The sequence below is a fragment of the Mauremys mutica genome, chromosome 18 (assembly GCF_020497125.1).
Source record: "Mauremys mutica isolate MM-2020 ecotype Southern chromosome 18, ASM2049712v1, whole genome shotgun sequence".
NCBI lineage: Eukaryota > Metazoa > Chordata > Testudines > Geoemydidae > Mauremys > Mauremys mutica.
In genome coordinates this window covers 13,451,483-13,470,944 of record NC_059089.1, presented here as the reverse complement: position 1 = coordinate 13,470,944, position 19,462 = coordinate 13,451,483, and the positions used below count along the sequence as shown (strand labels likewise).

Below are 19,462 nucleotides of genomic sequence, written 5' to 3'. Positions count from 1 at the left end.
AATTAGGTTATGTTTATAAAAAACTCCTTTATTGCTGTAGCCTTCCGGGTACCAGTTCATTTCCCTCCTCCAGAGAACCCGGGATAGTCCTTTGACTTGATCTTTTCCCACTCAAATGGACCACAGCATTTGTATGAACACATGGGACATATTATAGGATTCACAATAGCAGAGATTGCAAAGGCACTTCCATTCTATCCTCTCTACGTAGAGTGTGGCCTGACATGCTATGACTGACAGGAGACTAACACACATTGTGGGGCGGTGTGAACCTTTAGCTATTTTTCTTCTGCATCCCAGCCGTAGTTGTTCTTCTGGGTTATTTATAACACGCCATTCTTGTTTGTTTTATTTTTAAATATTGATAAATGGACGTTTGCCATAGCAATGCCCTGTCGAATGGGGAGGAAAATGTGGCGATATGTTGTTTATATATTTGCGATGCTATTAATCATTCGGACTGTGCAGCTTCCTGGAATCCCTTGGAAAATGGGTTAGTGTGAAATACTCAGAGGGCCAGATTCTGCTCCCAGTTATGCTGACTCAAATCCAGGGAGACTCCACTCCAGAGAGACAGTGGAGTTACTCCAGATTTACAAGGGCATAATTTAGAGTAGACTCTGGATTTGATGACGAAAGTAAATAATAGCAAGAGTGCTGTCATGTAGTGCTTTTAATCCGTAGCTCTCCACACACTTTAGAAAGGTGGGTGAGTAACATTATCCTCATTTTACAGATGAGGGAGGTGAGGTACAAAGGTATCTGTGGAGTTGCTCAAGATCACAGAGCAGGCCAGTGACAGAGTCCGGGTCTCCTGACATCTAGCCCACTGCTTTAGCTCCTGCAGTGCACTGCCTCCCCCAGCAAACAGGTGCATTAAGGGGACCACGTTGGCCCTCACTGGGTGAATGGCTAGGAGATCTGAACCTTTGGCTCTTTCACATGGGGCTGCAGAGGATCCCTAGTTCCATAGAGCCGCTGCCTTCTGGAGGGCAACATCCCACGGAGTTAATTTCCCCTGACTGTGGCCTCACAGGCAGGGTGCTCTGTTTTCTATTCCATGCAGTGCCGTTACCAAGGCTTCTGTGCGTGGGCTCTCCCTCGCCTCCAGCTGTAGCACATAGCACTGGGATTCACTGCCCAGAAGCAGTGGGGAGAGCGTGAACATCTAACTGCATGGTGCTGAGACACTCCCTTGCACTGTTCTGATTCCTTTCCTACACAGCCCCCTTGTCGCCTCCACCCCACTCTTGGTAGCCCTGGCAGTGGCATTCACCTTCCTGGTGGAACGGTAAGTCATCACCTACAAGGCTTCAACTGCTGTTCAGCAGCCTAGGTGCTCAAGTGAGGCCATTATTGTCTCCTCCACCAGGAGGCGGAGAGCCTCCTCTCTCCAGGAGTGGCTTCATTCCAACCAGGCCAAGCTGAGAGACCAGGTTGCTCCTAGCCCTTCGGTGATTATTTTCCCACACTGGAAGACAAGCCACATAGGCTGCTTATATTCTGGAGCACTGCGTCTGGCACATTATTGATCTGAAAAATGGACCTGAAACTGGCCTACGGCGTTGCTTCAAGGAAAGACGCTCTAACTTGTAAATTAGCATTGTTTTTAAACAATGAGGATGACGTGGCTAGAAGGCCCCAACCCAGACAGTTTGACTGGATACCTTCTCAATCAGAACCATCTCTGGCCTATCATTACCTTCCTGCTAGCCAACCCACTTCCTAACTGCCCCGGGAACACACACGCAGCACGTCACTGAACTACACGAAAGGCGCCTTTTACTGTAATTTGGTAGCAGGTGAAATGGACAAAAGCGGGGGAAAAAAATCTCATGCTGACTGGAATGGTCCCAAAAATAATAAAATGGAAGTTTGTAGCACATTTGCAGCTTCCTAACCAAAGTATCTTAATATTTTAATCAACTTCATAAATAAATCCGGAGGCCCCAGGAAGAGGTGCCCGCCTACAAAGTACACAATCTGTGTGTTTGCTCCCTAATTGAAAACATTGTCTCGAACATAAAACTGTACCGCAGGCAGTCCGATTTCTTGTAAATTGCTGGGCCAGACACGGGCTAGTTGCCAACGTTGGAACTGTCTGAAAAACCACGCTAGCAGGCAGCAGAAAGGCAGAGTCACCGGAGCCCTGGAAGTGCGTAGATGTTTGCATATGGATTTCTCCAGCCAAATGCAAGACACACTGATTTGTTTTTTTGGAGAGCCAACAGAAAGCTTGCCCCTCTTGCTCCCAGTGCTCAGACACCCTGGTGACGAGCAGGGGCGGCTCTAGGTATTTTGCTGCCCCAAGCACGGCAGGCAGGCTGTTTTTGGTGGCTTGCCTGTGGGAGGTCCCTGGTCCCGCGGATTCGGCGGCCCACCTGCGGGAGGTCCACCGAAGCCGTGGGACCAGCAGACCCTCCGCAGGCATGCCGCCGAAGGCAACCTGCCTGCCGCCCTCGCGGCGACCGGCAGAGTGCCCCCCCGTGGCTTGCCGCCCCAGGCACGCGCTTGGTGTGCTGGTGCCTGGTGACAAGCATGATACGAAAGCCGAGAAAAAGAGATTCCACTCTGCTGCATCTTCTCTCATTTGTGCTAGTGACAGTGGAGATGAGGTGTGCTCTGAGGTCGATGGACAGCTTGGTTTCTATGTCCATTAACAAAAGGGGGAACTACAGAGTTAATCTTCCCTCATTAATAACAAACTCGGTACATTCAAGATGAACATCATGCTGGTGACAGGTACTGGATGGACAGGCCTGGAGACAAAACAGGGGCCGATGAGGGCCAGTTTTCCCTATTCTGCCCCTATATAGCATGAGCAGCATCACCTTACACCACCTTCACCTTGCTCTGAATGGTCCTCCTCAAAAGGCAAGAGAAGCATACGGCCTCCTTAACCCCCGCCACTGAGACTGCAAGCAAGAGAATCAGTTATGGTAGTTTTGGGGGTATAGACACGTCATCCCTGGAAATTTAACTGACGCCACCCAGGAGCCTTCCTGTGATAAGGATTTTCAGTCACATAAAATATTTTGCCCTAGAGAGAGAAAGAGCGAGGGGAATTTTTGAGTAAAGATTACAAATTAGGAGTTGCTTTTCTTTTAGATCTAAGGCAAATATTGGAAGTTTGCCTTCTTCCAATCTCCCCTCTGGAGAACGAGTTAGACTGTGGGCAAACAAAACAACCCCTCCTCCCATTTTATTTCATTTAAAATGATTAAAGGCCCTATTTCAGGGGCTCTTTGGCTATGGTTCCATGTTACCTAGCAACACTTTCACTCATCAAAGAGGGGATGTGGGCACTGATCCGAGGCTTTGAAATTGACCCAGCTGTTGATCCGTTTCACTGGAGCCTTTTCTCCACCATTAGAGCCAGTATTTAACGCTGACAGCACGTCATTAAGTTCACACCAGTTCTGTGGACATCTTTATTTGGCAGCTTGTGCCCACCTGCAGACTCCATGCCACCTCCTGTTGCTTTTAAGGCACTGTTACAAAACATGTAGGAGGAAATAGAGGAATCCTTCCAAGAAGGGCTCTCCCAGTACAGCAAATGCACCTGCTACTGGCCATTCCATTCTCTGCAAAATAATTGTAATAGATATTTGCTCTACGCCTCCCTTCAGTCTGACTGAGTGGAGGGAGAAGGGCAGCTGTAAGAGGAAAAGGGAACGGTTGTTCAGCGAGCGAACTTGAACATCCCAGGAGGAACTTCAAACAACTAAGCTTTGTATCTTCCTCACTTCCAGTGAGATAAACAGACCACAGACAATAAATGTGGATTTGAAAAGGTCATTGGCCCAGATGGAAACAGAGAGGTTATCAGCAATACTGCAGAGGCTCTAATAGCATTAAGCACTTTAGTAGCACTCTTCCTAACAGCGCTGAGCAGACCACAATTAAACCTTCCAACGTTCCCATAAGGCAGGATTACCTCTGCTCTACAACTGGAGAGACTTGAGGCATCAGGGTTAAGTGACTTGCCCAAGGCCACGCAGTCAGTGTTAGATGAAACCTCAGATGTACCCAGTCCTAATACTCAGATCACTCTTCTCCCTCACAATGGAGATGGGAATTAAAAGATCATTACAGCCAGAGAAGCAGCTGCTGCTGCTGAGGGGTTTAGAGTGGTACGGATGTGAGGGATGCGTCTGGAGAAGCAGAGGTTATGTCCTTATCAGACAACATTGGGTTCATTTTATTTTGCTCTTTTTACACCCCTGCTCCCCAAGTGGCACACACATGGAGTTCCCTGCCTGAGCCAACATGGCCCAGTTATGTGCACAGCAAACCAAACATTGCAAACAGCTTCAGCACCTGGAAACAACACACCCTGAGCTAATAAAGGAGAAGAACGGCCATACCGGCTCAGACCAGTGGTCCATTAGCCCAGTATCCTGAGGGAATGAACAGAACAGGCAATCATCAAGTGATCCATCCCATTATCCACTCCCAGCTTCCGGCAATCAAAGGGTATAGACACTACCAACAACATGGGCATGCACCCCTGACCACCTTGGCTAATAGCCATTGATGGACCCATTCCCCATGAACTCTTTTTTGATCCCCGTTATAATTTTGGCCCTCACAACATCCACTGGCAACAAGTTGCACAGGTTGACTATGCCCTGTGTGAAATGCTTCCTTTTGTTTGTTTGTTTTAAACCTGCTGCCTATTCATTTCATTGGGTGACCCCTGGTTCTTGTGTTATGAGAAGGAGTAAATAACACTTCCTTATTCATCTTCTCCACACCGGGCATGATTTTATAGATCTCTATAATATTCCCTCTTACTCATCTCTTTTCCATGCTGAAAAATCCCAGTCTTTTTCATCTCTCCTCATATGGAAGCCGTTCCTTACCCTTAATAATTTCTGTTGCCTTTCTCCAAACCGTTTCCAATTCTAATATATCTTTTTTTGAGAAGGGGTGATCAGAGCTGCATGCAGTATTCAAGGTGTGGGCGTACCATGGATTCATATAGCAGCATTATGACATTTTCTGTCTTATCTATCCCTTTCCTAATGGTTCCTAACATTGTTTGCTTTTTTGACTGCGGCTGCAGATTGGGCAGATGTTTTTAGAGAACTATCCACAATGACTCCAAGATCTCTTTCTTGAATGGTAATGGCTAATTTAGACCACATCATTTTGTACTTATAGTTGGGATGTTTTCCAATGCGCATTACTTCGCATTTATCAACATTGAATTTCATCTGCCATTTTGTTGCCCAGTCACCCTGACTGTGGTGTGTGTCTTTGGCATTTTTCCCTGTACAAGGATGTTAAATGTAATTATATTATGGTCGCAGTCCAGCTATATTCACCTCTTGGCTCCATTGAGGATTAAATCAAGAATTGCCTCTCCCCTTGTGGGTTCCAGGACAAGCTGCTCCAAGAAGCCATCTTTTATGGTGTCTAGAAACTTTATCCCTGCATTCTTTCCCGAGATGACAGAGAGCTAGTCAATATGCGGATTGTTGAAATCCCCCATTCTTGTGTTTTCTACCTTTATAGCCTCTCTAATCTCCCAGAGCATTTCACAACCGCAGTCACCATCCTGGTCGGGTGGTTGGTAGCATATTCCTACTGCTATATGCTTATTGCTCAAGCATAGAATTTCTATCCATAGAGATTCTATGGTACAATTGGATTCATTTAAGATTTTTACTTTTGACTCTCTGCTTTCTTGTACATACAGTGCCACTTCCTCGCCAGAACAACCTACTCTGTCATTCCTATGTACTGTGCCGCATTGATTATCCTCATTCCACAAAGTTTCTGTGATGCCTAGTATATCAATATCCTAATGTGATGTCATGCCCTCTAGTTCACTCATTTTAGTATTTAGGCAATTGGGATAGAAAACTTTTCCCTATACCTGCTTTTATTGTCTGGTCACAATCTGAGCCTACAGAATTTTATAGCACTTTGAAATCTATTTCTACCAACAAGCACCATATTAAATGTACAACTTTTACAGCATGCAGTTTCTGTCCTGATACATGTTTTAAAGGCACTGATTTAACATATTGTTCAGGCTTAAAAAAATCTAGCCAGTTGCTGTGAAATTTTGTTTAGACTAAACTGCATATGCTGTGAATCAGTCTGCTAAATGACCTTATGCCCTGCTCATTGTAATCCACACTTGCCAGGCAAGTACAGTAATTAGTTGTGCAAGATGAAATAACTTTAAAGCCTCACATTGGCTAATGACCCAGAAAAAATCACTTAAACTATACAATGCAGAGAACCTAAAAGTGCCTGTGTTTATTTTTACTCTTATAACCCTGCCCACTTTGGTTAAAACATAAAACTTTATTTTTAAAAATAACCTCCCAGCCTCAAACATCACATGCCAGTTTTTAATCCAGAACGAATGCTTACAGTGAAATTATAACTGCCGTGAGAAATCACCTCTTTTCATGAAACAGTTGCTCAGTGCTAAGTCTAGCAGGGTCAATACGACTATCATTCTTCAAAGTTCTTTATATTTTATAAAGCAGCAACTGCTTACAGCGCTGTCCCACATCAAAGGAAAAGAGTCTGGGTAACATAAACTGAGCTGGTAACAAGGAAATCAGAGGATGTGTGTCCACTGATGAGATATTGTTCTTTAAACCAAAATGGCAAATTGCTTAGCTCTCTTATGGCCTCCCCAAAATGAGATTTTCTTAAAAAGAATACTCACAGCACCTATCAGATTATCCCAATTCAATCCATAACAACTAGTTGAACCTCACGCCACTCCGGAGTAATATAAGCAATACTATCCCAATTTTGCAGATGGATAAATTGAAGCAGGCAGTGGGTAAGTGAATCAGTAGCAAATCTAGGATTATAATCCAGGATTCCTGGCTCTAACCACTTGACGCACTTTCAACTATTTTTATTTGTTGCACTATGGAGGTGTGGAGGTTGTTTGCCTTTGAAGCATCAGGTACAACACATATCACGAAGATAGGGGTCTTGAGGGCCTATTGATCTGAGCATGTATGAGAAATCCTAGTATTTATGTTTGTAAAGTGGGGAAAGAAGTGAGAGATACTTATTGTAGGCCTGCCAGAGAGTGGATTTATTCTTCACATCCTGACAGCATGAGAAGAGGTATCTTGCAGTTATTATATTAGCAAATATAATTCCAGATGGCCATGGAAACCAGTCTGCCCCCAAAGAGAACACAAGGAAAAATGTTTTTAATAACGAGATGAGCCATTTGTACTGCACTTTTAATTGGATCAATTTCCCCTTTATTACACAATCTTTAAAAATCAAACACACTCATTATCAGACATGTTCCATCTCCAGGTGAAAAGCAGAAGCTAAACTATTTCATCATAATCTTTAATTACTCCAGTTCATCTCCTTTGGAGCTGAACACAACAGTGGCAAAAAGCAAAACACCACTGCGAACGATGCAGCTCTGAGAAACTAGTTTACAGCCAATTCTGCTTTGCCAGCTGAAGCAGGTACTCGAGCTGGGGACAGCCATTCCTCTTCTCTTCCCCCTGTCTGCCTGAAAAAAACCACAAAAACAGTATAGCAGCTACAGGCTAAACACACGCATGAGCACCAATCCCCCCTCTATCTTACTCTACAAGTGCATCACAGAATAGTGTCTCCTTTTCTTGGAATCTGTAATACAGGATGGAAGAGATGATGGAGAACTTAATTTAAACTGTGGCTACCAGGAAAAACCTAGGCAACCAACTGCTCAGTCAGCAGAATGGGCCAGGTTTAAAGTCCACTTAATGTATCCATTTGGCCTCTAGGAAATATTCTCTCCCGAGTTTGATGTAGATGCTCATTAGGAAAGATAATATTGCTTCATTTATTCAGTTCTATGGAAGCTGCCTGCAGAAAATAGCTCTTAGGAACAGGTGAGATTTTGAAACATGAACGATCAGTATAATAGGAACTGCCATCAATGTAATGTTTATAAAACAGCTTGGGTTGCAGCACAGTAATTATCCAAATGAAGTCCAAATACAAGTAGATCTATCCAAACAACATGCACACCAGAGTGCAAGTTACTCTCCAGATTGCTGCTACACACCACAGGCAAACTTTCCCAGAAGACAGCTGTGTGTGTAAACCCATGTTTGGGAGTTTGTATCTACAGCAAAGCGACACACCACAGCTCATATGGTAAGGGCTGAATTTTTAAATTCCCTTCAGAAGCCACAGTGTCTTCCCTTCTACAGGTCCACTGCTTCCCTCTGTACCTGCTCCCTTCTCCCCACAGTTCTCCTAGGTCATCACTTCGTAATACAGTAACACCCAATTGCCCTGATCAGCATTGTACTCCCTGTGCCAGGCACTGCACAAACAACTGCAAAGATGGGTCTGGAGTAGTTGAGGCTAATGGTCTGGCCCTGCTCAGTTCTTTGGCCATATCAGGGAATCCACAAATCAAGATGGTTCTGCTCTCACCATCTGATCTGGAAGCCCTGTTACAGCCACACAGCTGGCTAGAGGGCCACCAACAGCAGCAGCTGCTCTCAGGAAGTCCCCCGCCTCCCCCCGGCCCCTTTTTTTTTTTACTGCTGCTCAGCTAAGAAGGGACAGACAGCTTGTGGGAATTTAAAAACTCACCTGGTTTTACAGCCACATTGTAGCACAGCTTTGATACTACAGCAAATACAGTTTGAAAATGCTGGACACGACAGCAACTATAAAGCCAGTTTTTTTTTACATGGTCTATTGTGCCCCCAAATTTGCAACTACCTTCTTCATGGTAACAAATAGTAATTACACTGCAGTGTACCCATGATCTTTGGCAGATTAACATTCCACAACTGTGTCCTAGTTAAATGTTTCTTTTCTTCAATAAACCATTTTAGAGGAGCAACACCACACTGAGATATGTGTTTATCAGCCAGGATAGGCACGCTGTGGGGGTGTTAACTCACACAGCTGCAGTTTTGTGCTTCATCTGACCCAAAGCTGAGATGAACATGCATCCTAGTGCCCGCTGGAGCCATAAAAAAGGCCAAACAATGTCTCTAGGAATGTAGCTTTTTGCTGTGCATGGAGAAAGACGCAAACCACCAGAGCAAGAGCTTCCAAGTAATAAAATAAGATTCCCCCCCCCCCGCTTTTTTCCCCCTATCTCATGAACAAGTAGCTTTCACATACAAAGTGCAGACTAGTGGAAACCTATCAGTAAATGCAATGGTCTGGAATGCAGAATATTGAAGTGTGCAGATGAACATACCATTTGTCACATTTGATCTTGTTTACTTCAATTTCTCTCTCCGCTGGCAAAGCTTTAAATACCAAACATACCCTTCAAAGACAGGTTCCAAGCCAGATTTAATAGTAAAACAACTGTGAATACTGACAGGCTGAAATTAATTCTGTTAAATAGGCTCTCCTGTGAATTCCCCCTCTCGCTCTACTTTTCTCGTGCTAATCAAACTGTAATGAAATTCTCTTTGCCATCAGAGGGCAGTTCTCTGGCTCCATCAGTCTTCCATGATTGCACTGTACCCACTTCACATTGAGGAGACTGGTGGACCAAGTGGGGTTCACTAGTGGCACCATGAAGATAATCTCCTAATTACTACAATCAGTTTGGGCCACAGCCCTGCCCTTTACTTTGATGCAAGCTGCACCTTGGTGCAGTTTAGGGAGGTTGCGTTGTCATATGCAGCTGCAGCGCTGCAATCAGAAATAGCTTTCCGTGGTTGTCTGTGAAGAACTGCTACTGAGATCCTTGTGAGAACTGTGGTGGGAAGACCACCACCTCACGGGTCCTCTAAAGAAAGGTCATATAGAACAGTCAGTTAATATTTATGGCACAAACCAGCATGCAGTGGTTGACGCTGGGAGTATGAGCTACGGCACAAGGCAGTAAGATGTAGGGAGAGATCGGTCACTTACCCCACAACCAGTAATCCATAAGTATCCTTTGCTCCATGGAGGAGGTGGTGGTGGTTTTTTTTTTTTAAATTATACAAATAAAAAGGCTATTTTGTTTCTAAACACAAAACAGTGACACAGCTCAGATTAGGACATAATCTACCTGAAAGTGCAGCACTAACTTCTGTCAAATTATGGTAAGGCGGGGAGAATCTATAACGAGAAGAGCAGCTTTAGCCAGTGAAACACCCTTAAGGTGTGGAATACCTCCTCAGATGGTAACTGTAGATCTTAATGCAATGATCCCAACAGTCCAGCACTAGCAGCTGCCCTTTAGGTGTAATGGCTATGCCCACAGGGCAGGTGAGGCCTTCCCTGATTAAGATATTGTAGCCACCTCCTTTAGGAAAATGCAGGATTTCTTTACGGCTGCTGTCGGCAACAATCAGGTCTCCCCTAGCATCCACGCACATCCCAGCGATGCACCTGAAATCCTCATTCTCGGAGAAGAAGTGGCTGATCTGGCGGCCTAAGTGCCCATCTGGACCTACGGAGCCAATTGAAAAGCCCCCCTCGAGGTGATGCTCATGCTGGCGGTTCTCCAGGTTGAGCCCCAGCCCCTGAGTGAAGTATACGGTCCCTTCAGAATCACAAGTGACAAACTTTGGGCGCACAGCACTACATAAGCAACTGTACTTAACTACCCCAACACCACGGTCCACTGTGAAACACCAGAGCTTTCCTCCTTCCACATCGGTCACTACAAATTGCCCTGAAGGCAGAGCTGTGATGCCCCAGGGCTTACTAAGCTGGCTCCTGTGACATGCAACACAGTGTCCATCCATGGTATACACCTTTAGTGAGTTATCATAGCTGTCAGTCACTCCTATCAGGCCATGGCAGTTCATGGTGACAGATAGCGGAGTCAAATTGGGTAGATCTGCTCCAAGGAAACTCAGCACAAAGCTATCAATGCCACTAGGGCTCCGCCGGATCTCCTTCAGAAAACCTTTGCGGGTAAATACCTGGATTCGGAAATTGCCACGATCTGCCACAAGTACCTCTCCCTGTACGGTGACATGTACGCTGACAGGAAGATTGAACATCCCTGGCATGCTGCCTTTGGAGCCCATCTTCTTGAGGAAGTGACACTGCTGGATGCTAGTGGCTGTTTCAGGCATCCTTGGTTTGGCAGGTGAGGAATTTGGTGTCAAACTAGTCTCTTCTTGCACCACGTCAGTCTCCCTAAATGTAGCCGATGAGGATGCAGCAGTTTCCATCAGAGATTCCTCCATGTTGACTGTCCGAGGTTTCTTCGCCACCTGCCCAATCTGCAGTGGCCCCACATGGCCCACCTTGAGGAGTTCCACCTCTTGGAGAGTCAGCTCTCTTGGTAGGTTGTTTGTCAGTTCTGGCTCTTCCTCGTCCGCTGCCTCCTCCAAGAGAGCTATATCTCCCTGCTTAATCTTGGCAAGGAAATAGTCACATCGGGATACGATCTGCACCTCTGCTATGTTCAGCAGATAAGCCTGTTCCTCCATTACCTGGTTATTTATCTTCTCCACTTCAGACAAAGAATTTGTGAAGAACTTCCGTGACCTTGCCAGTTCTTCCTGGATCTTGCGCTCTTCCTTGCTATAATCCTGAAGAACTGCTTTGTATCTGGATTGCACGTCTTTGGAGACCCCTTCCAGAGATGCTTTTCTTTTCTGCAGATCCCCCATGAGCTCCCGAAGTCTGCCGAGCTTTACCCCAAATTCCTTCCTCCGTTCATCCGCAGCCTCTTTAATGGCAACAACACCATGTCCTTGCTGCTGATGTTCCATCTCCTTGCATGGGTCACACAAAACCAAATTACAGCTCTTGCAGAAGTGCCTGGGTAACCTTCTCCCACAAGCTTTGCACATGAAAAGGCCCACAGCTTCACTCAGTCCTGTGGTGTCTATGATCTTCAGCACCGTGAGATTGTCGGTCAGTTGAGCCAAGTTTGTGATCCGAGTGATCTTGCTGCAGAAGGGGCAGCGTATCCCATTGATGCTGTTTGCTAGGAGTTTCTCCAAGCACTGCTTGCAGATGGTGTGCCCACAGTGTAAGAGTTTGGGCCTCAGCTGGTCCTCAGTAAAGGACTCCATGCAAATGGGACACTCCAGAACTTCCCGAAGTGCATCTGAGTTCAGGTGAGAGGCAGCGGCCATGGCTTTCCAAGGTAGATTCAATTAGTGTAAAACTTGTACTCGCATTTATTCCAAGGTGCTTTGATCCTGTTCAGAAAGAAAAGAGAAAAGTGATTGATTTCCTTACCACCTCCGGCTATATATACACATGCAATTTATTTTTGATTTATCAACCATCTCTGGTGAATAAGCAATCCACTTGGCTCTTCCACATTCTGAAGGGGCAGATTAATTTCAGCTAATCTCACAGTGGGCAAGTTCTAACACTAACTTGCAGTTTCTGGTACACTGAGTGATTCACTTACATGATTTATAAGTAAAACTGGAAGAAGTCTAATGGCAGCAATAAGGAAACCCAATAGATATTGATGACTAAATCATCTGCTCATGATACCCAACTACCACTGCCATGCTTCTGAGTTTACACAATTTATGGATACACAGGGATAGTAAATCAAGCATTCAAATATTGCAGATCAAAAGGGGGACCAGATGGTGCAGTGCCTTAGGACATTAGCATATTACCTCTGGAGACCGGGATTCAGATGTGACCTCAGACATGAGTGAAATGAATGCGGTCGTTCTGATCTACCTTCCTGGATGTTAATCAACCAAAATGATAAATTTCCGACATCCCATCCGTTTGTCAGACAGATAAATTAGAGTGAAAGAAATCTGTCGGCTTCTGCTGTTTTTTTGTGCATTTTTTAAACATGCAATCATTCACAGCTAAGATTTAATCCAATATATTGTATTAACCTCTTCAGTATTGCATCCCTCCTCTCCCCCCCCCCGGAAACAAAATACACCTTTGATGTACCAAAATTCCAGTGGGCACTGGCACGGAAGAGGTTAACAATTAGACATTTCCATTCATTTGTAAAAACTACTTAAGTTCAATTGCTCATTATTAGTTCTGGAGTTTGGCTTTAAAATGTTTCACTTTATAGATTTAATAATCTTGCAGCATCCATCTTGCTCTTACATTTTGGTTCAATCTAATAATACCATTATTGCCAACCTCCCTTATCCTTCAGCATCCTCACATTATTCCTCCATAGTGAATTAAAGAATCACAGCAGTTCTCTCACTAAAGCAGGCATCCACTCAAAAAGAACACAATAGCGTTCACATCATTAAATCATTATTCAGTGGACTTGGTTTCCATACCTTTACTATTGCAAGGCCTGGCCATTAAAAGAAAGGGGAGCAAAAACTCTGTATTTTTTTTTATCCCTAACATGAAGAGAGAGCAAGCTGAGAGACCTGTACAGAAAAGTAACATACCCGCTGTGCTCTGAATCACGGCTGCCTGCACATAGCACTCTCTTGCTTCCCTGCTGAGCTTGCCTGCTTCATCCCTGGGAGCATTTGAGACAGAAGGATTTTGTATACTTCAGTAGACCATTTGCTCAAAGGAAGGGAGCAGACAACTGCTGTGGAGGAAAGTGCTTTGTGCTCATACGGAGAGAAAGTGTGCATTAGTTTATTAGTAGGTTTCAACCAGTGCCCTGTTTGTTATTCTTTGGAGCCCTCGTTTTCAGGGATTGATTCAGTGGTGTAGAGGAATTACAGTTATTTACCAAGTGAGGACCTGATCCTTTACTCCCAGGATTGGCAGTGTTGCGGATGTAATACTCAGAGCTCTTGGGGAATTACGGCTTCATAGTGTTGAAGGCCAGAAGGGACCACTAGGTCATCTAGTCTGACCTGTGTATTACAAGCCATTACACTTCCTACTTACCCTATAGCCCAATAACTTGGGTTAGACTAAAGTATTTCAGTCCCCAGAGACTAAGCTGTGTTATCCAGCAGCTCCTATTGCTAGCACTGAAATAGAAGATTTGTCTTTATCTTTAGCATATGTAGAAGCTGTGGGCACAGAAAGCATTGCTCAATAGCCAGGACATTGCCAAGTAGTGAAAAGCAATATTTAAGAATGATAAATCCACAGTGTAAGACCTATTATCTATATGTATTCTCTTTAGGAATATACTGGAAGGCTTTGCTTTGGAGGAATAAGGCTAGGGGAAGATGCCAGGTGATTGGAGTGGGGAGGAATCCCAGGTTAGATAAAAGGTTGCTGACCACCTTTTAAAAAACAAAACAGAAGAACCAATTAGGAACCAACTGCTATTAATTTTGAAGTGGGTCAGATAGAATCATAGAATATCAGGGTTGGAAGAGACCTCAGGAAGTCATCTAGTCCAAACCCCTGCTCAAAACAGGACCAACCCCCAGACTGATTTTTGCCCCAGATCCCTAAATGGCCCCCTCAAGGATTGAACTCACAACCCTGGGTTTAGCAGGCCAATGCTCAAACCACTGAGAAATCCCTCCCCCCATGTAAGTCCTCTATATGCAAGACAAGCTAGATAGTAAAATAACGATTTTCAAACACAGGTGCCTAAAAACTGAACTCTTTGGAGCTGCTGGTTGCTCAGTACTTCTGAAAGTCAGGCTGCTTATGAAGTTAAAAACCTAAATTGAGGCACCAATGTTTTAAAATCTCGACCTACATTTTTTATACAAATCCCCAAATTACTGTTTGCCAGAGCAACAAGTCGGTATCTCTTATACCTGGAATGATGGATACCAGCTATTTTATTACTACAACTTATTATTTGTATTTACTGCTGCACCTCGGAGCCCTACTTATGGCTCAGGACCCAGATATTTAGCAAGCTGAACTAAACAATGTCATTTTAATAAAAAAAATATAAATCACCAAAACACCTGTTTATGCAAATGATACTGTGGGTCTCACTGAAGTAAAACAATGCAGCGATCGCTGTAATTTCATCCTTAACTCGCATGAGGGCCACATGTAGCGTGCTCTTGTGCCTCATAGTTCAGGCAGTTCATTAAGCACAAGGGGTTAAAATTAGAGAAAGCCTTAGGTGAAGGTCAAGTTAGAAATATATATGTGTGTGATTTTTTTAAATTACATTTAGATTCTTTCCACTGTATAACTTTGCACTGTTTGTTTTTGTTTTGTTTTTTTGTTTCTCTTAGCATGCACTGAGAGACTAAACTAGTTAGTTTCACTTTTGTCTTATAGTCAACTTTACCATCAGATTCTGGCACTAGGACAGAGCTTCAAAATTTAGGCTACAAACACTGCAGGGAAGCTGTTTAAGAAAATATTTCACTGGAATGAATAATAATAAATAATTAAATAATAATAATGCATCCCTGTAACTCAGCATTGTCCTGCCTTTGCTTTTATTTGCACTAACCCTTATCTGTATGTGTGTTTAGAGTTAATATACACGCTACTAGAAACATTGCAGGATTTTTCAAATCAGCACTGTGGGAATGGAAACATACAATGTGATCATAAGAATGTTTTCCTATAAAAAGAAAATAATAATGTTTATCTCCCAAGAAGCAAAGTCCCACGCATGCCTCTAAATATGTTTTCTTTCCACCGATTAACATTTTTATTAAGCAAATGTTAGTCCTGAGTCAAATGGAGGTGCCCTTGGGATTGTTAAGTATATGCTTTGCGAGCACAAGCATGTCAAGCATGGGCTGATGAACACACAGTGGAAACTAGCTCAAGTGATTCAGTTCAGTGATGCCCTGAGACTCTTGCACAGCCATGTACACATTATTGAAGTTTGATTTGGAACATGGGTACAAGTCTCCTTAGCAAAGACATGTCTGCTGCAGCAGGAGATAAATTCATTAAACAAGGGGCTCTGTTAACATGGGAATAACCACAAATGGAATTAACTGCTGATACAATTAAAACCATATGTAAACACCGTAAAGCTGCCTGCTAACAAGACCATGGCATTAAAAGAAAGACAGCTGTGGCTGGCAGAACTTTTTTTGCGGGTCTGGAGTGGTGGGAAGGGACTTCAAAACAAAGCCATCATCCAACATTAGCTGCCAGAAACCAACAATTTATTAAGAAACAGGTCCTATCTAAAACCCAACCTGTAACTACTCTGCATTCATGCTAACAAAAATTATAGGGATTTCCACATTCTCTTCTAAGGGCTGGTCTACACTGCGGGGGAGGGAGGGGGGAGAATAGCATAGCTGAAGTTGACGTATCTTATTTCGACTTGATCCCACGCCATGAGGACGGGGGTTGACAGCGTCTCTGCTTCCGCCTCTCGCCCTGGTGGAGTTCCAGAGTTGACGGGGAGCGCGGCGGGGATTGATTTATCGCGTCTAGACAAGAAACAATAAATCGATCCCTGACAGATCGATCGCTACCCGCCAATCCGGCAGGTAGTATGGATGTACCCTAAAAGCTTCCAGCCTCTCCCAGTAGAAGGAATGCTGTTCTCTGTGTAATATGGCAGGCAGGAAATGCTGATCCTGGAAATCTTACAGAGATCTAGTTGCCTCAGACTTTATCTACACGAGGGTATATCTACACTACTGAGACTATACAGGAATAGCTACATCACGGTAGCTGTGCCCAGCATAACACATAATGTAGATGCGGTCTACACAGATGGAAAGGTTTATTTTGTTTTGACCCGTTACCATAGGAACCCCACCTCCTTGAACAATGGAAGCTACCTTGATGGAAGCATTCTTCGATCCACACAGTTGTGTCTACACTGGGGGTCAGGTCGGCATAGCTACGTCGGTCAGGGATGTGGATTTTATACCCTGCCCGATGAAGCTATGTTGACCTAACTTTTAAGCATAGACCAGTCCTAGAATAATGAACCCTGATTGGCAAAAGGAGTTAAGCAGACCTACTGTCCTCCCTCAACTTGGATTGAAAATGTTTGTCCCATAGGTGTGGACTGTGGACGTGGTCAATAGAGCTTAATACCCATTGTTAGTCAAGTATGCTAGTATATGTCCACACTACACGTATTAGAGTGACAAAGTTGTAGTGCAGATGCTTGCAACAGTGAAGAAGGGATTTTTCCATAGCTGTAGTAAATCCACCTCCTTGCGAGGCAGTAGGTAGGTCAATGGGCTTAACTTGCTCTGAGCAAGGTAGTCTTTAAGGTGCCACCATTTTCCTTGTTGTTTTTGTGGATACAAACTAACACGGCTACCCCCGATCCTTAACTGACCTAAGTTTCAGGTGTGGACTAGGGCCTAGTTGTCATAATCCAGGGAGCAGTGGTGTGGACATTGCGTTGCTGTCCCCTCATTTTTCCCCTTGGTCTTTCTTGCTCTCTGCTTCTGCTCCCCTACTCATCATCCCAGAGCCCATCCTGCCATTGCTGCCCTCTACCCTGGGGTTGGCACGTTCCAGAGAGAAAACATACTGACCTCGCACAGCAAAAAGCCAGTCTGGTTCAGAGCCTTTGAAAGGGACACTCAGCTTTTATTTATTGTATTAAAATGGGGGGAGTCTTTCAATGGCTTGGAACCTGGCTATTCCGGCTTGAGGGAAAGAGACCAGCGAGACACCCCCAGGTGCCCACCCCAAGCCTGGCTCTGCCCTGGGCGTTCTTCCCTCTCCCTCTACATCTCCATCCCAAACTCAGATTTCTCCCTCTTCTCCCCCAGCCCATACTGTCCCCCTTTCGGTAGGGGGTCCCCTTACCCCTCATCCACCCTGTGCCTGCCCCTGGGGGCCTGAATCCCAACCAACCTACCCCCGTGCCTGCCCCTGGGGGGCCATTACCCCCCCCGCCTCATGCCTGCCCCGTTACACCCCCCCTATGCCTGCCCCTGGGGGGCCATTACCCCCCCCCGCCTCATGCCTGCCCCGTTACACCCCCCCTATGCCTGCCCCTGGGGGCCCATTACACCCCCCGTGCCTGCCCCTGGGGGCCCGTTACCCCCCCCACACACCTCATGCCTGCCCCGTTACACCCCCCCATGCCTGCCCCTGGGGGGCCATTACCCCCCACACGCCTCATGCCTGCCCCGTTACACCCCCCCCTGCCTGCCCCTGGGGGGCCATTACCCCCCCCACACACCTCATGCCTGCCCCGTTACACCCCCCCATGCCTGCCCCTGGGGGGCCATTACCCCCCACACACACCTCATGCCTGCCCCGTTACACCCTCCCGTGCCTGCCCCTAGGGGCCCGATCCTCTCCCCCACAACAAAGGGAGCTGCCTCCTCCGCCTCTCGCGCCGCGCCCCGCCCCCGGCGATCCCTGGCTCCCCGCCGCGAGCCCCGACGAACCGCCCGGCGCGGGGGAGGGGAGGGGGCGCGGCCCATTCCTACCTGCCCGGCCCGGCCCGGCCTGTTCCTCTGGCCGCCGCCGCCCCTCCCAGCCTGCCCCGCGCGCCCGGCGCCTGCCCCGCCCCGTCAGCGCCGGCCCGGAGCATGCTGGGAGCTGTAGTTCTGCCCGGATCCTGCCGCGGCCAGTCCCGCCGCGGGGCTGGAGCCAGCGGTAGAGCGCTCCCGCGGGGCAGCGGGCTCGGGATCCCCCCCCCCCAGGTTCGTGTTTGCGGGGCTCCCGCGAGGGTCCCCACTCCCCCCAGGTTTGCATTTCCAGGGCTGCATTTTGGGGGGCTTGCTCCCAGGACCCCCCAGTTTTGTACTTTGGTAGCTTCCCCCTGCCCCTTTCCAGGTTTTGTTTAGGAGGAAGCCCTGTCCCCCTCCCCCGTTTGCATTTTGGGGGCATTCCCCATTGTTTCCCTCTGGTTGCACTTGGGGAGGATTCTCTGTTGTCCCCTCCCCCCACCGCTGAGTTGGGTCTGTTCCCAAGGATAGACAGAGCCTAAGAAAAAATAACGCAGGTAGACTAGCTAGAAAAACATACGCATGGTGGATGCATCAGACTTGGGGTTCTCAAGCTTTTCCATAGCCTCTATCCTAAGAAGTAGTTCACACTATCTCATGGGCACCTCACTTCTCTTTCCCCTCCTGCAAGTGGCTTCACTTCCTCTTCGCCCTCCTAACATCCCCGTGGTGACTACAGCAACTGCTTGTTTTTGGAAAGGGTTCAATGGGAGTTAAGTTTCTTCTACCACAATTCAGCGGCACATGGGTTCTAAGGGTATGTCTACAATGCAAAAACAGGTGTGTTCTTAACATGGGTTAAAATAGGGAAGACATAACTCTGCTTTTAACTTGAGTTAAAGCCTGGGACTGTACTCAAGTTGCTAACCTGAGTTAAAAGCCAGGTTGCCTTGTCTTCACCGCTATATGTACACCGGAGTTAGCTAACTGGAGTTAAGAATAAACTTTTGTTTGCAATGTAGACATACCCTAATAAGAGAGGAGCCAGAACCACGTAACCAGGCAGCTATCTGTGTCCCATTAGCAAATGCTCCACAGACCACCAGTGCTTCACTGGTCGCTGTTTGAGAACCACTGTATTAGGACAGAGCTACATTAGACAAGTAGGTTGGTTTAACTATGTTGGTCAGGGATGTGAAAAATCCACACCCTTAAGTGGCATAGTTAAGTTCATCTAAGTCCCCGTGTAGACAGCGCTAGGTTGACGAATGAATTCTTCTGTTGACCTACTGCCT

At 46.0% G+C, this 19,462-nt stretch overlaps 2 protein-coding genes across 14 annotated transcripts in view; one reads left to right on the top strand and one right to left on the bottom strand.

Moving 5' to 3' along the window:
• Positions 1 to 19,462, top strand: part of ASTN2 (astrotactin 2) — a 614,387-nt gene that overhangs the window by 399,615 nt on the left and 195,310 nt on the right. The gene's annotated exons all lie outside the window — the stretch shown is intronic.
• Positions 7,196 to 18,258, bottom strand: TRIM32 (tripartite motif containing 32). 5 transcript variants are annotated; one of them, XM_044992632.1, is made up of 3 exons: positions 13,329 to 13,408; positions 9,221 to 12,128; positions 7,196 to 7,519 (listed from the first exon to the last, which is right to left on the bottom strand). In XM_044992632.1, exon 2 carries the CDS (start codon positions 12,060 to 12,062, stop codon positions 10,119 to 10,121), a length of 1,944 nt encoding a protein of 647 aa, XP_044848567.1. In that variant the 5' UTR covers positions 12,063 to 12,128; positions 13,329 to 13,408; the 3' UTR covers positions 7,196 to 7,519; positions 9,221 to 10,118. The 5 variants fall into 5 exon arrangements, with proteins under 5 accessions (XP_044848567.1, XP_044848568.1, XP_044848564.1 ...); XM_044992633.1 differs by having other exon boundaries at positions 9,889 to 12,128; XM_044992629.1 differs by lacking the exon at positions 13,329 to 13,408 and adding an exon at positions 18,207 to 18,258 and having other exon boundaries at positions 7,197 to 7,519; positions 10,135 to 12,128.